This window comes from Arachis hypogaea, chromosome 10 (genome assembly GCF_003086295.3).
Source record: "Arachis hypogaea cultivar Tifrunner chromosome 10, arahy.Tifrunner.gnm2.J5K5, whole genome shotgun sequence".
Classification (NCBI taxonomy): domain Eukaryota; kingdom Viridiplantae; phylum Streptophyta; class Magnoliopsida; order Fabales; family Fabaceae; genus Arachis; species Arachis hypogaea.
Window position 1 is genome coordinate 82,828,663 of NC_092045.1, and position 17,360 is coordinate 82,846,022.

General features: G+C 31.6%; 1 protein-coding gene across 1 annotated transcript; it reads right to left on the reverse strand.

Moving 5' to 3' along the window:
* Positions 1 to 11,774: 11,774 nt before the first annotated feature.
* LOC112715801 (uncharacterized) lies at positions 11,775 to 13,323 on the reverse strand. Its single transcript, XM_025767620.3, has 3 exons — positions 12,516 to 13,323; positions 12,326 to 12,389; positions 11,775 to 12,050 (listed from the first exon to the last, which is right to left on the reverse strand). Exons 1-3 carry the CDS (start codon positions 12,804 to 12,806, stop codon positions 11,881 to 11,883), a joined length of 525 nt encoding a protein of 174 aa, XP_025623405.1. The 5' UTR covers positions 12,807 to 13,323; the 3' UTR covers positions 11,775 to 11,880.
* Between the last annotated feature and the right edge of the window lie 4,037 nt (positions 13,324 to 17,360).

A 17,360-nucleotide genomic window follows, 5' to 3' on the forward strand; every position in this document is an offset into this window, starting at 1 on the left:
AATTAAATTAATTTCACATTGTACAAAAGCACATGGGACTGTGGCCTAAAACATTGGATATCTGAAAGTAAATAGAAATTAAATTGATGTTTTTAATGAGAAGGATTTCTGCTAATTCTGAGAGATTGAGGTTATTCATTTGTTTGTGATAGAAAACATTGTGTCCCTACTTTGATATGGTTTCTGATGCTTGCATTATGCTGCCATTATCTAATATAATCTGAAATTCTGAACAGCCATTTGAATTTTATTTGTATTTCTCAATCATGCACTATTATTATATTGTCTATTGTTCAAGCTATTTTTGTTATCTATCCACTACTATTGCCACTTCTTTGTTCAGTCTTAGTCTATTTTTGTTCAGGCTTTCGATAGTTATCTATCCACTACTATTGCCACTTCTTTGTTCTGCTGCTCCTGTGGTAATATGATAATCTGCTGCTGCTGAGTAGCTGTTCGCTGACGTTGCTACCTCTCTAATTTAACTTCTGCTGTGCTACCATTTTGTTGCTGTTGTGGAATGGATTAAGACAGTAATTAAGGTTGGTTTATGCAAATTTAAATACATATATTAATTTGTTATTGATGTCATGCGTGCAACTTGGTGCTTTCCTGAGGCACTCATCACTTTAGGCACTTCTTTAAGCATTGCTAAAATTCAATTTTCTCTATTATTTTATGTCTAATGCCTTCAAAGTATTTTTTAGGCTTGCACAATATTGTCTCTTAGTTAAGTAGGAAGCTAGATTTGCAGTTAGTGAGACGAACAGTAAGGACTTTAATTTAGAAACTTAGCTATCTACGTGAAATATATAGGTTTTCGATGGATATGTCAAAAGACTGGATGGATACACCACGTCATGAGAAAGAATATCAAGTTGGTGTAGAAAGATTTTTACACTTTACTTTCTCATCAAAGGGAGTTCCTCAAGGGGAAGAAATTCAATGCCTTTGTGCAAAGTGTTGTAATATATTTTGGTTAAAGAGAGATGACATATATGATCATCTAATATGCCATGGTTTTGTAAAAGGTTATAGGCGGTGGTTTAATCATGGGGAATCACTTTTTGCTATGGATATTGACAGTGACATAGGCGGTGAATATAACTGCAATGATAACATTGATGAGTTGTTACGTGATAGATTTCGAGATAATACACAAGTTGACGGACAAAACATGGGGCCTAACAAATGTGCAAAGGAATTTTATAAATTGGTAGACGAGGCAAGCCAAGAACTATACCCCGGGTGTAAGGGATTCACAAGATTATCCTTTACCATTCATCTTTACTTGTTAAAATGCTTGCATGGTTGGAGTAATGCGTCATTTACTTCTCTCTTGGAATTATTGAAAGAAGCAATGCCATATTTGAATATTCCTATTTCTTTTGATAAAACCAAGAATATGGTGAAGAACTTGGGTCTTGACTACCAAAAGATCGATGCATGTCGCAATGACTGCATGTTGTATCGGAACGGGTATGAGAATGACTCATCTTGTCATGTCTGTGGAATATCCCGTTATATTGAGCATCATGAAGAAGAGGATGATGTTACCTCATCTAGAAAGCCTCGCAAAGTTGCTGCAAAAACTCTAAGGCATTTCCCTTTGATTCCCAGACTTCAACGGCTTTTTATGTGCACAAGAACTGTTGAAGCTATGTCTTGGCATCACAATGAGCGTGTTAAAGACGGGTCCTTAAGGCATCCTGCCGATGGTGAATCTTGGAAAGCATTTGACAATCGCATGAAGATTTTGCAAAGGAGCCTCATAATGTGAGACTTGGATTAGCAAGTGACGGATTCAATCCATTCCGAACTTTGAGCAGTACACATAGTACATGGCCTATTGTTCTGATGGTGTATAATCTACCCCCTTGGATGAGCATGAAGCCTGATTATTTTATGCTATCTTTACTCATTCCTGGACCACAATCACCGGGAAATGACATTGATATCTATCTTCAACCGTTGATTGAAGAATTAAAAGAATTATGGGAGTCAGGTGTCGAAACATAAGATTCGAAAGAAAATAAAACATTCAACATGAGAGCATGCCTTTTGTGGACAATTAATGACTTCCCTGCGTATGCTATGTTATCTGGGTGGAGTACAAAGGGAAAATTGGCTTGTCCATGTTGTAATGATGAGACTTCTTCTATCTATCTGAAACATAGTCACAAGACTGTTTATATGGATCACCAAAGGTTTTTACCCATGAATCATCCATGAAGGCATAACAAAAGATCTTTCAATGAAAAAACTGAACTCAGGTCTCCACCGCAGTTATTAGAAGGTTCAGCTGTATTTGATATATTGCGAGAGGTAGATAATTCTTTTGGGAAAAAGCAAAAGAGATCAAAGAATGGCATATCAAATTGGAAAAAACGGTCAATCTTTTTTGATTTACCATATTGGAAGTCCAACATGTTTAGACACAACCTTGATGTCATGCACATAGAGAAGAATATAGTTGATAGCATAATTGGTCACATAAAAGATGAGGAGATTCGCCACATAAAAGTTGAATATAACACTAAGGTCTCATCATTAGAGAAGAAGATGGATGGTGTATGTGGTTTATTAAAGGTATTGGTGCACCAACTCAACCCTGGAATGAGTGACGAAGAGGTAACAGCCTTAGTTCAAGCTGCCCAAGATTCTCCTTTAGATACCTCAAGTAGCAGAGCAAAAAATACTCCTCGCTCCTCCGAATCAACTCACATTCCACACAAAGATGATGTAGGTAAAATTATAATATTTTTATTAATAAAAATGTTGGAATATAACCAAGTACTTCAATTTTGTTTGTTGTTGCTGAATTCGAACTTGGAAGGTTCTAATATGATTTTGAATAACTATGACTGGTGGAAAGAGTTAAGTTTGTTAGAACTTGGAAGGTTCGAACTAGTTGCCATTGTTGTTCGTTTTGCATCTTCTTTTTCACTTATTTCACTTATTGGTTCCTTCTATCTGAAAATTCTGAATGCACGATTCAAATTTCAGTGTGTTGTGAAATGTTAGAGAGATATTAATGGTACTGGCTGATATCATCATATTGTGTAGGCGCATGATCAAAATTAAATTGCTGCCAGAGACCTTATGCAACATTCACATCTTTATTTTGTTAAAAATAAGTAATATATGTTTCAGTTTTAGTTTGTTAGGTTTAGGGTTGGCTCAACAACAGAATATCTAACATTGGCTGAAAGAACATGAATGTTGTATCACGTTTTTATTGATGCTATAAATCAGATTTATTTATTGAACAATAAGTTGTTTGTTTGATATCAAATATAAAGGAGATTTTCAGAATCCTTGTGCAGATTAGTGGATATATGTAGCAAAATTAAATCTGATTGTTAGAACGCTTTTTAGGTTACAAAAATTAAGTTTGATGTCAAATCTGATTGTTAGAAAAATTAGTGGGCTGAAGTTTACTGCATCATCCATTTTTCATTTGTCGTTGTTCATTTGTGTTTTTTATTTTGCAGGGCACAGGTCAAAACAATTTACCTTGCAATGATACATGAAGTTTTTATATATTGGCATGAAGTACAAGAAGACTTTGATTAATTAGGAATTCTAATTCATGTATTAGGAATTTCATGAGAAGTTATGACTTTCGCTTTTGGTATTTTGAAGAAGACTTTGATTAGGAATTCTAATTCATGTAGTAGGAATTCATGAGTAGTTATGATTTTCACTTTTGGTATTTTGTTAGTGTATGTTGTTATGTGATCACACACTTATTTTGGTGACAATTTTATGAAAGTTGGATTACTTGATTATTGGTCATTGACTAAATTAAAAATTATCTATGAATTCATGTAAGGTTTTATTTATGAAGATTAAAAAGGGAACTAGGTTACTGACCATCTATTTTGCCACGCTTTAAAAACGTGGTCATATGGCCATATCTCTGTCTATTGCCACCTTAGAAAGTGTGGCTGTATCTAAGCTTTTTCTCCACGCTTTTCAAGCGTGGCCATACCTCCTTTACTACCACGCTTTCGCCACGCTTTACATGTGTGGCCGTACCTCCCCTTTTGCCACGCTTTAAATGCGTGGCCTTATCTCCTGTTTTTGCCACGTTTTACAAGCGTGGCCATATCTGGTCTACTGCCACGCTTGAAAAGCGTGGCCAGATCTGCCCTACTGCCACGCTTTTACAGTGTGGCCATATCTCTACCTATCGCCATGCTTTTAAAGCGTGGCCGTATTTCCCACCTACAGCCACGCTTTTTCAAGTGGCAGTTTGTAAAAAAGCGTGGCAAACAAAAAGCGTGAGAATAGGTTGCAAAAAGCGTGGCAATAGAGCAACCGCCACCCTTTGATAGGCCACCCTTTCGAAAGCGTGACGATAGCTCAAAAAGCGTGGCGAAAAGCTATCACCACGCTTTTTTCAGCTTTTCGCCACGCTTTAAAAGCGTGGCAAAAGACGTGTTTTCTTGTAGTGAACATTTTGAAAAAAGCATTATCCATTGCTTGAGAGGTGCTTATCCTCTTCTTTACGTAATCCGTATAGTGGATTCAAAGGAAAACTCAACTATGGGATACATGTATTTTGAAATTGATCGTGCTAAAGAAAAGATTAAATATGCTTTTCAAAATATTGAAGCAAGATAATAAAACTAGTAATAAGTAAATATTTTTCTTTCAGTATTACCATTTAATTATTTACTAATTAGGTAATTGTCTAATTCACTATTTCTATGTTCTTTTTAGTTATAAGCCTTTGTGGATATTATTGATGCAAGATGGGACAAGCAACTCTTTAAGATTTTGTATGCTGTAAGCTATTATTTGAATCCACAAATTCATTATAGTCCTAATTTTAAGGTTGAGTATGATATTAAAAAATGACTTTATGATTGTTTGGATATACTTGTGGGAGATTCTGCACTCATTACAATTATTAATAGTCAACTTGAAGATTTTAAGGGTAAGACTACATTTTTTGGTAGAGATGTAGCCAAAAATGCTCTCAAAACCAAAATCCCTTCACAATGATGAGATTCTTAGGGGGATGAACATCCAGAACTTCAAAAGTTTGATATCTGTGTCTTGAGCTTGACTTGTAGTTCATCGGGATGTGAGCGCAATTGGAGTGCTTTTGAGATGGTAAACTTTTAATTTAATACTAGTTTAGAGATTTATTTTTTAAATTATAGAATTAGTTAATTATTCAATTCTATTATTTTCTAATTAGCATATGTATTTATTTTAAATAAATGCTCATAAATTTTGATATTATTAGGTTCATACAAAAAGGAGAAATCGTTTGAAGACAAGCACAATGAATGACCGTTATTTTTGTGATTACCAATTCAAGATTGGCAAGGAAGAAGCCATCAAGAAACACTATTGACTATAGTCTTGAAGACTTGGATTCAAATGAAGAATGGATTGTAGAAGATGAAAATATGATAGAAAATTTAGAGGAGTTTGACACACAAAATGATGTAAACTTAGCCCCTCAAAAAGATGGAACTAAAGATGGGAGACCTTTGATTGATTTGAAGATTCCTCTTCTTAATAATGATGCTTTCAATGAGCTTCTCAACTTTCCTCCTAATGAAAATCAAAATGTTAGAGAACACGATGATCACGATGTTAATGAATTTTTCTAGTCTTTATATTTTTTAGTATGATGGTATGTTATCTATTTCATATTTGTGATGTTGCATATTGGACTTGTGGCTAGTTTATATTTTTATCTTTGAATTTTACAAATGTTGCATTTGTTATATATTTATGCTACTTTAGCTTTATTTTATCATATTATTATTATGATACTTTTGTCAAATTTAAATTCCCATTTTATTTAAAATACTTATTGATATTGAAAAATTTATATATTTAGTAAAATCTTACGTCCCATTTTACGATTTTACGCTCTACAATTTTAATTATCTTTTTTATTCTATATAAAATCTCGATTTTCGGTACCGTGTTCTCATCTATTGATTTCTTTCAACTTCAAGCATTCTCCTAATTCTCTTCTTCTGTTTCTTCTTTTCTATAAGATCCATAATCCAAAATCTAAGATTTGATCAATCTAATTAGATATTTAATTAGGCATTACTTGCCTCAATCCATTAATCCTCGTGAAAATGATATCCACTCACTGTAGTATTACTTGAACAATCCAATGCACTTGGCGGTATCCGTGAACTTTAAATTTTGCACATCAACTATCAACTAATTTATCAATACAGGGTAAAGGATATGCAACTTTTGGCAGGCCTTGTTGACGTTAGTAAAATACATGCACATTTGCCATTGATAAAATCGGCATCAAGTAGTTTTTGAGTTTCTTCTAGAAATGCTTTATATTTTTCTGTACCAAGGTGTCTATTCTTCTAGGCTATAGGTTAATGCAGGGATTTAGTGCTAGCCTGGGGCAGATGATGTTTGGATCAATCTCAGGCATGTCTACTGGAGTCTAAGGAAAGAGGGCTATGTTTGATCTGAGTATGTTAATAAGTTGTTGGTTGTTATGTGAACTTGTCTCTATCTTCTGCTAATGCAACCTTAGTCAAAGTGTCTATAGGCATAAATCGGTGTTATATTTCTGATCGGGAGTCAAACTCCGCTAAAGGGGAAAAACTTTTCAAGTTATAAATTGCATAGATCTAGAACAGTACATTTGTCCTGCTCCCTAGATCTAGAGGAACTTATTGTACCAATAGGTCCCTCACCTGGATTGATATAACTATAGGGTTGTCCAGGTTTTTATCCATTGCTTTGAGGTCAGAAGGTTGAAATATTATTTCTGGGATAGGCAATTTGGTGGTCGAGGTCAGTCCAGACCTAATTACTAACATTATGGCCTTATACGACCTCTTTTTGGCAGAGTTGCTGCTGCTTCCACATGAAAAGCCACCAGAAATGCAAATAATAACACCACTTGATTGTATAAGATTTTATGTTATCCTTTTTCCTTTATCTCTATGATTGCCATATGTCTTTGAAGACTGTCTGAGCTTTGTTGTGTTCCTCCTTTGTCCATGTATGTCAATGTATTTGTCTATAAGGCCTTGTCGAGCTAATTTCTTAAGGTCTTTTTTATACATAATCATCCGTGGTATGTTCATATTTTTTATGAAAAGTGCAGTACTTGGACTTGTCTATGTATTTCTAGTCTTGATAGGTTTTAGCTTTGTTTAGAGCTTTGATTAGTGTGGAATGTACGATATTGATAAATTCATATTTTATCATATTTTGAATTAAAAAAATAGAATATATTAACTTAACTTGCATTTATTCCTTGTAAATGTATGCCTTTGTGAATGTTCTCCAAATTACGGTTAATTAAGCATTAAAAATTGTTAAATTAATTCTACTTTTATTTCATTTGGTGCCTTGATATGTTAGGTAAGTTGTTTAAGGTTTAAAAGGCAAAGATGACTTGAAAAGATGGAAGAAAAGCATACAAAAGTGAAGATTTCATGAAAAAATGAAGAACTTGCGAAGATGCAGAGGTGTGTATACATCATGCATGTATATGCTTGAGATGCGTACGCATCATCCATGCATACGCATCATATCCAACTCATGTCTCATTACAAAAAGGCACATGACTTGCGATTTAGGGCCATTTTTTGCCCAATTCAGTCCATTTCTGATGCATTTTGAAGGAAGATTTGAAGGGGATTGAGACACAACTTATCATACGCTCATATTTTTCTTTTCATAGGGTTTAGGTCCTTGAATTCTAAAGAAAGAAGCTCCAACTTCTCTCTAGAATTTAAGGATTTCTTATAAATTTCTTTCTAGTTTTAAGTTTTTAGTTTTGTTTAAATGTAGTTTTAGAATATAATTTCTTTTTGCTACTCTAAGTTTCTTAAAATTTCTTGTTACTTCATTTATTTTGCTATTTTAAATACTTGAACCCTCATTGATTTCTCACTTTCCATCAATGAATTTGATGTTTTGTGTTCTATCTATTCTTAATATATAAAAGTAGATACATAATTTACCCACATTACTTTTAAGCTATTTCTCTTCTTCTATTCACGCCATGTCAGCAATATCGCTTACTTGGCAAAATTTTAGAATCAACCACTAAATTTTTGTCAAATCATCTATTATTTCCAAATCAGAAAAAATAAAATATACAAAAAACAATACAATAATTAATTACCAACGAAAATAATTAGAATTAATAGTGTCTAACCAAATTTGTAACTTACAAAGACATTAAATTCATATTCCTATATTTATTATATTTTATCGTTGTAAACAATACAAAAAATTTATAACTCCAATAATTAATATATTAATTTCTATAAATAACTCATTCAATGTAATAAATATCCATATTACAAATGTCATAACAATATTATTAATCATAATAAATTTTACGTTACAAATATTCAAATTTCATACTATTTGAACTACTTATATAAGTCTCTTATCACTATTCCTTCAAATTACATCAAATTTAGCACAAAAAGTTTATTTCTGAACTACACAATATCTCAAACTTACTCAATGGAGATAACTATCTTGAATGTGAAAAGTGTATGAAAAAAGCATATGAAAAAGGAGATAACTACATTTATGGCACATGTAATCAAACACCACAATATCCAACAATAAGGTAACTCTATATACTTTTCATAATCCCGTCTATCAAATTATTAGTTACTAACCCAATACTTATTTTAGATTCAAAATTCAATTAAAAGTTTCTGATCAAAGTGGTACAACAAATTTTGTACTATTTGATGGCGAAACAAAAAAAATTGTTAGGTACAACTGCTTCAAATCTAATGGCACTCCAGAAAAGTAATGACATTGAAGAACCACCCCAATTGAAAAATTTGTGCAACCTCATTTATATTTGAAGTCAATGTAAATGATTTTAATCTTAAAGAAAGTTTTCAACAATACACTGTTACCAAGACATTTGTTCTAACCAAAAACACTAAATTTCAACACCCATTTGTTACTAAGACATTTGCTCTAACAAAAAATACTAAATTTCATCACCCATTACAACAAATAAAACAGGTAATACTAAAAAAAATCACTTATTTTAATTATTTTAGACATCATTTTTATTGCTAATTTAAATTATTCATTGATTATAGGAACCAACTTCGCCAACACTAATATCATCAGACGAAGATCACATACCCATCAAGAGATTAAGGAGAAAGAAAACTATACAAATTCAAGACACAATTTCGGAAGAAGAACATATATACTTGCAAAGATGGAACAAACAACACAATAGAAAGTGCATATAACTCAATAATTCATAAAGAACATGCCTTCACAAGAACTTACACAGAAAGAAGAAAGTAACAATTCTAACAACAACTAATAAAAAAAAGGAAGACGAGCACCACATAAGAAGACATGCAAAAATCAAATCACCAAATAAAAATATCATTTTGTACATACAACTCTAATATTCAAATCTTTTGTATTACAAATTATTTTAAATAAAATATCTTTTAAATTTAATTTTAGTTTACACATTTAATTTAATTCTACAAAATATAACAATTTTTAATATTTATTATATACTATCATTAATTTATCGTCCCGCGTATTGCGCGGGTGTCATTCTAGTTATTGCTTATTTGAGATATTATTATTGTTTTCTTGAATTGAGTAGTTGTAGATTTATTAATTTTGCAAATTATAAAGTTTTATATTTATACACTCTAGATGTTTGACAAAATACTTGAACTATTATGGGATAGACTTTTTATTCTTGGCTTGAGTTGAGAACTTGGGTGAACTTGAGTCATTAATGTCCAAATTGATTGATAATTTAGAAATATTAACTAATCTTGTTTCTACTAATGCTAATCTTTTACTAATTCAAGTAGTAAGTTAGTTAGGACTTATGAATTAAGGTTAATTAAGCTAATTGACATTCCTCAATTTGTAGAGGTTGACGAATTGAGTTTGCTCTTGGTAATTATCATGTTGTGGTTAGTGACAAGAATAGTGATCTTTAACCCTCAATCTTTGCTAAGATCTTTTCAGAGCTTGAATTTACTTTCATTTTTCTCTAGCTAATTACTTTAATTACTCTTAGTCTTATCACTTTGCCATTTAAACCTTATTGGCTCCTTTAATTTCTATTTTCTAGTTAATTTAAATTTTCGTTTATTGTAATCAAATTCCTGTTTTTTCCATAGTCAATGATCATGCGCTACATTGTAATTCCAAGAGAGAATGACCTGGGCCTAAATTCCTGGTTTTTAATTTAAATTTTGTGATATTTTTACTAAACTTTGATAGTGTTCCAGTTTAGGACTATATCTATAACGAATTTGAGCTTTTGAACTTGAAATTTTTTAAACCAGTTCTTAGCATTCATCAGATATCCTTCATAATATTCTCTTTTTTGGTATTGAATGGAGTGTATGTGTCAAACTTTAGGTTGAGTTTAAATGACTTCCGATCATCTCTATTATTTTGGTTTTTGTTTCATCTGTCAAACTTGGTGGAGCTCTTTTATTTACATTTGGCCTACTGCTTTTTTTTTAAACTCGGCCAATGTCTTTGGTTTTGCAAATGTGATAGTCTCCTGGAATTTTCTTGGACGAAGGCCACTCTTTTTAAAGCGTGCAAGCGAACATTCGGGTTGAGATCTGGAATCTCCATAGCCGCCTTAGCAAGTTTTGTCATGTAATTTTTGAGACTTTCGTATTATCGTTGCTTAATGATGCTGAGATAGTCAGAGCTGTGAAAATATATCTTAGATGATGTGACGTTGACAAAGAAGTCCGCAAACTCATCAAAAATTGATATTGAACCTATAAGTAAAGAGGAAAACCATATCAAGGCAGCACCGTCCAGAAAAGTAGGAAACAAATAACAAAGTATTGAATCAGATGTACCATCCAATAACATCATGGATTGAAATTTTGTAACGTGGATATGGGGATTGCCGAGTCCGTCATAGGACTTTAAAGTCGTCGCAAGGTGAAATTTTTGGGCATCTGAAAGTTTATAATTTCGTTTGAAAAAGTGTTTGTCCTCTTTGTCATTTTTGTTAGAGTGACTTCCACCATGGTATTAGCCTCAGAGATATGATAATCACGGTTGTTGCTGTTTCATCATTCTTTTGATTCTCTTCATCCCTCTAGCCGTTTTGGTTGGTTCAATAGCTCGGTCACTCTTTAGACTTTAGTTTGTAATTCTACATTTATAGCTAATAGTTTAGCCCGAGTGGAAAGAAGAGGAGGTGAATTCTACTCTTCCACCATCGATTAAAGCCAGCAAAAGAGGATAAACACAAGTTTTGCCTCCATAGTGGACGTCAAATGTTCTGGTGTAGTGAGCTTCATGAGATATCTCGTCTTGTTTAGGATTAAACTCATATTCGCCTGAGATGGATGAGATATACTTCAATTTTAAGAAAACTGATGGTAGGTACCTACAAAGACACTCTAATGCTTAAATAAATAAGAGTGCGAAATGAGTATATTGTATATTGGAAATGAATAACGTACTTCTTTCTCTCTTGGGTTGTTTCTTATATAAAAAGATTCTTCTCTCAGCGTGACATTATACAGTTATTCTTTCTCCTGATTTTCTGATGAATCAGCATAAAATTCAGGCCAATTCTTCCTTTATTTTTATGCAGTGAAGATAGTCACGTGTTATAAGGTCTGTTGTATTGTTGATTTATAGGGCGGCTGACACCATATTATAACGGACGCATCAACTTCAAAATTGCAAGAATGGCAGGGATTCCAATGGTTAATGAGACTATAAAGTTTAAACTACGAATCATGTGATTACTCGGTGCTTAACAACTTCGTATGTTATATATAAAATTGTGTGGGCTGGAGAGATTTCTATAGTTTCAGTTGCCAATCGAGATACAAGTGAATAAATAAGCCTTCAGGGTGAGAACAATCTGGTGAAGAAGTTTCCTGACTTGGACTTCTCTAGGCATGCGACATGAACATATCTTCCAAACTTGTCTATTTGCCTTGCCTCCCCTTTTGTGTCCTTCTTGCACACCTTGCAACTTTTGTCTACCCAACCCTCTTCCACATATGCACCGTCCACTGCCAAAAAAAAAAAAAAATAAGAGGTTCACGAATCATTTCTATCAAAAAACTGAAATTTATCAATAGATAAAATGTATACATACATATATAAATAGAGAAACTTCTCTTTATGCAATTCTTTTAATATTAAAATATGCACGTATATACATAATATCTTGTATTGAAATTTTACCTTTTTTAAAAAAAAAAGGGGGCAACTAACAAAAATCTAATTTGATCCTTGAAACTTAAACATATTTCAAAGGAGAATTATTAGAATAATCATAGTATACCTTCAACATAGGATTTGAAGAAATCCTTGTATGTCCCACCAATTTTCCTTCTAAGAGCTCCATACTGCATGAAAATTTCAAATTCAATTCAATCAGTGTGACCACGAGAAACAGAACAAAACAAAACGAAACAAAATTTTGTTATAATTTATGTAAACCGAATAATTAAGATAGCGTATATACAACATACCTGTTCCCTGCTCATTCTTTCTCCGGACCTTGTGGCCTGCCTGGCATCTTCTAGAAGCTGAGCATCCTCTGCGGACCTCACTTGAGAGAAATCAAGAGCTTCTGTGACACTGCTGAACAACGATTGCTTGCTCTTCTTTGCTTCTTCCTTCTCTTGTTTCGCTGAAACTCTGAACTTATTAATGTTTCTAGTATTAATGATCCTCCTGTTGCTACTGCAATCATATACAAATCTTGAATTCGAAGAGAAGCTGGTGTGAGGTGGGGTCAATGGAAGAGTTCCAAGTCCCATTTTAGCTTCTCTTCGTTCTATCTAACTAGTTCTGCTTATTGGCTTATAGACACTTTAATTAATTTAATTTGCAGTGTGCACGGTCCTAATGAATAACTGTGAGACTATGCTCTAAATATATTATAAGAGTGTGGCTCTGATGTGTTGTCAAATTTAAGAGTGTGGCTCTTCTGTGTTGTCAAATTTGTTGTCCACAGCAGTGTTTTCTTTGGTTCACAAAACTTGGTGGTTTAATGTTACACAATGTGGCACCGTAGGGTACTCTTAAAAATGTGAGGACCTCTTTGCTCTTCTACTTTGTCACTTGTCACATGTCATTATTAACAAAAATATCTTGCATAAAAATAACATGTAATATGGTATCTCTCTTTTAGTTTATTTAAAAATAGTTTTTTATTTATTTTTAATTTTTTTTTTCCAAACAAGATGTCTCTCTCTATATATATATTGCCAATTTCAATAAAATTAAAAGCTTTACATTTAGGTGTGGAGGAGGAAAAAATAGCAAGAGAACTGAGAAGGATACAAGCCATACAAATGAATATAAATACAAAGCAATCACCTAATATATATGAATTAATTAAGAAAAGTAATTCACTGTACATAAAAGTTTTGTATACAAACATAAAATTAAAATAACATATATTAAGTTTATAACATCACGGCATCCCTTGCCACGCGAATACGAATTATTGCTTTCTATGGTAGGTTAGGTTCCGAATAGACTGTTAAAATTTATTATTTTTAGTTATTATTTAATTATTAATATTTAAAAATATAAAATAAAATATATTATTAAATTATTAAATTTAAAAAATTAAATTAAAAAAATTTGAATTAATAATTAAATAATAATAAAAAAATAATAAATTTTAAAAATTTTTTAATATTCTTTTAATGTAATAAATAAATAAATTAAATAGCATAATTAAAAATTTAAAATGTATAGGCCGTTAATTTTTAATTAATTTTAATTATTTAGTTTTAAATAATTATTTTATTTTTTTTACTCTATTCATATTTATTAAATCTAACTTTAATTTTAAATAAGATTAATTATGATTTTGGTTCTTATGGTTTAACTCAAAAATCAAATTCGTTTTTAAGATTTCTTTTATTTAAATTCGTTCCTAAAGTTCAATTTAATTTTAAAATCGTCATTTTTCTAAATTTTGGACAAAATACTTTCTCTCATTCTTTTTATAGATCTACTATTTTTGTATGCTCAAATCTTAGACAATCTCAAATATAAACATCATCAACTAATCAAAAACACTCCGTCTAACAGATTCAAACATCATCGACTATCAATAATCTCAATCAGGACATTAATTTTTCACACCTAATCAAACACCTCTCACAGTGAAGCAAAGCAAAATAGAAGCAAGTCAGAAAATATTATTGGTGACAGAATTAAAATGAAATCAGAATAGATTAAGAGATGGAGAAACAATGTTGCCAACAAATATGGAAGTTTCGATGCATTCTTCAGCAAACAAAGGCATTGCAACCACAATAATAGCAACGTAGAGACAGGTCAATACAATGGCAACGATATATGAAAAAACAACTCCTTTTCTCTAGGGGAGTTCATGGCCCACCCCGATTCGAAGACTCGGCTCGGTCCTGAACATTTTAGGGACTAATTTAGTGTGATTTTACCGGGTCTACGGTCGGGTAAGGGTCAAAAAAATAGACTCGGTCATTATTTTGGATTAGATCTTGGTCATAGCTCGGGTCACCCGAACCCAGCCCGGTGACCCGGTCATCATACAGAATTAATATTGTGTTATTAGTGACGGATGGTAGCTATTCTTATATGTAATTTAAGTATTGTAAACCTTAATATTTTGTATTATTAGTCATTATAAGACTATAAGTTAATGTTTTATGTTTAAAATGCATAAGACTTTAGACTAATGCACAATATTATGTTATTTGTATTGATTTAAATATTTGGTGTTATTAGACAATATATATTAGTATTGATTGTGGTTATGCTTTAATTTTAGAAAAGGGTTGGTTCTTGTTATATTTTTCTAAGTGAATTTTACCATGTCAAATAATGGTTCTTGAAAATTTGGATATTTTCAAATGCTAGCTTACAAGAAAATATCAAGGTAATGTAATGTTAACAGTCTGGTTTTCACTCGATTTTTATCCGGTATAATCATGGCCCAAAAGTGTTTAGGTTTCATCAGGTCTAAGGTTGGATTCGGGTCTAACAAATAGGCCTGGTATATATTTCAGGTTGGGTCTGCGTCACATCAAATCCGATTTCACCCAACCCATAAACACCGCTACTTTTCTCCTCTACTCACGTTCACCTGCCTCTCCCTCGGTTTGGTCTTCCCTTTCTCTCTTATTGCTCTTCTTCACTGGCGGACTCCACTACGCCAGCAGCAACCTCCACCGCTGTTGCACCCTCCTCGTTCTTCCTTTTTTCTTTATTCTTTATTCTTTCGATTCTTCATTTTTCTATGTCCCTTCTTTTTCTCTACCATTCTCCTCGCTTCTTTCTTCAACAACGAAGGCGACGATAGCACTTTGGCTGGTCGACTACCCTTGCATCCCCTTTCATTTTCTCTTTTCCTTCTCTGTTCTTTTTTTTTTTTTTTTTGAGGTATGTGCTTGTGTGAGAGAATAGTGTGTGTTTTGATTAGGTGAAAAATGTGGGCAAGGGGTGATAAGGTAAGGGAAGAAGGGTAATTTAGGTGAAGTTTTGTGAAAATAAATTAAGTAGAGAAAGATTAAAGGGAGAGATTAAGGATAGATAAATTTGTGAAAAAAATATTTTTATTATTGACAAATAAGCAACACAAGAACTAAAGATGTAAAATGGTAGTGGAGAACAATTGTTAAGATCTTCATGAATGTCATAAGAGGATGAATGAACTCTTTTAAAATGGACAAAACTTGGGTAAAACTTCTTGTCGGGTGTTCTAGTAGAATATCCGAATGCTAATTTTATACATTATCTTGTTTGAATTCAATGAAAAAATGAAGAATAATGAGGAGAACTACAGGAGAGCAAAAAAGAGAAAGAATCTCCAAAATTTCAAAACAGTCTTTTACTTGAGAGAAGTGAGTTGAATCCCTTTTTATAGTCTCAAGCTATTTTGGAGGAAGAGTACATTGCCTAATGGTTACAATACTATATACAGTTTACTCCTCTTATTCCAAGGCTAGTTATTAAATGTGATCATTAGCAGAAGGTGTTTTTGGGTGTTTCTATTGTTTTAAGTTTTTTTAACTAAAAATAGTATAGGAAAGAATTTGATCTCCACAAGTTAAGACAACAATTCTAACACTACTTTGGATACTCATGTCAAAGAAGTGTCTGGATAGTGAACGGACATCTAGTTTAGTTTATCTTTAACCAGATGGTATTCTTTACACTTTAAATTCAATCTATCTACTTCTACCAATTTAGTTCCCACTTAAAGAAAAATTTAACTTCTTAAAGTGTTTTTTTATTTTATTCTTTTATTCCAGCACCTATAAAAAGAACTTACTCTTTTTTTTTATCATATTTTGTGTCATCTCAGAATTATTCATACACAATAAAATTATACTTTTGGTGTAGAATTAAAGAGTATTTTTATCTAAAAATTAATAAAATGACGATTTTAAAATCAAATTGAACCTTAGGGACGAATTTGAATAAAAAAACTTTGGAGATAAACTCGATTTTTGGGTTAAACCATAGAAACCAAAATAATACTTAACCCTTTTAAATACATATTACTTGTTTCTCTCATAAATTTTAAAAAGATAATAATTGATTTTAAATATTTTTTTAAATAATATTTTTGATACATGTCTCAAATATTTGTAATATAAAGAGTTCAAGTATTATTTAAAAATTATTATTTTATATTTTAAAATATTCAATTTAATTTAATACATTTTAATTTTTGTTTATTTAGTTATTAAATTGAAATTTATGTTAGTAGACTTAAGATCTTTATTATTTTAATCTAATAAAAAATTATAAATATCTCTTAAATTATTATAGTCTTAAATCCACTAATATACCGTCTAATCTAGTAAATATATTAACAAAAAATTAAAATACATTAAATTAAATTGAACATTCTAAAAATATAAACTAATAATTTTTAATTAATATTTAAACTATTCATATCACAAATATTTAAAACTCTTTTACTATGTAATTTCAAATGTTTATTTTGATGTTAATATGAATTAAAAATAAATTTTAAAATGATTAATATTAGCCATATAAATAGTTAATTGATTTCTAATTGTACTCCTAAGAATATCTCTTTAAAAGGGTAGCGTCGCATTGACATGACGGCATCAAGTGCATGGCATTTCCTTTTTTTTTTTTAATTGCAATACACCATATGATATCACTCTGGTGTATGGTCCATGTGAATGAAGTAGCAGGCGTAATTTAATAATCATTTATTAATGCATCTATTCCCTTTCCCTTTCATATATATATATATATATATATATATACACGTCCCCAAAATTTGTCCCACCACACGATTTCCTTTGCTGATTTCCATAATACTAAGCTAATAA

What these genes read in the sequence shown, in the direction of transcription:
- LOC112715801 (XM_025767620.3), bottom strand. Translation starts at nt 12,806, where the DNA reads ATGGGACTTGGAACTCTTCCATTGACCCCACCTCACACCAGCTTCTCT. An exon ending in AAAGAATGAGCAGGGAACAG is followed by an intron (nt 12,390 to 12,515) that starts GTATGTTGTATA and finishes ATTTTCATGCAG; the next exon opens with TATGGAGCTCTTAGAAGGAA. An exon ending in CTTCAAATCCTATGTTGAAG is followed by an intron (nt 12,051 to 12,325) that starts GTATACTATGAT and finishes TTTTTTTGGCAG; the next exon opens with TGGACGGTGCATATGTGGAA.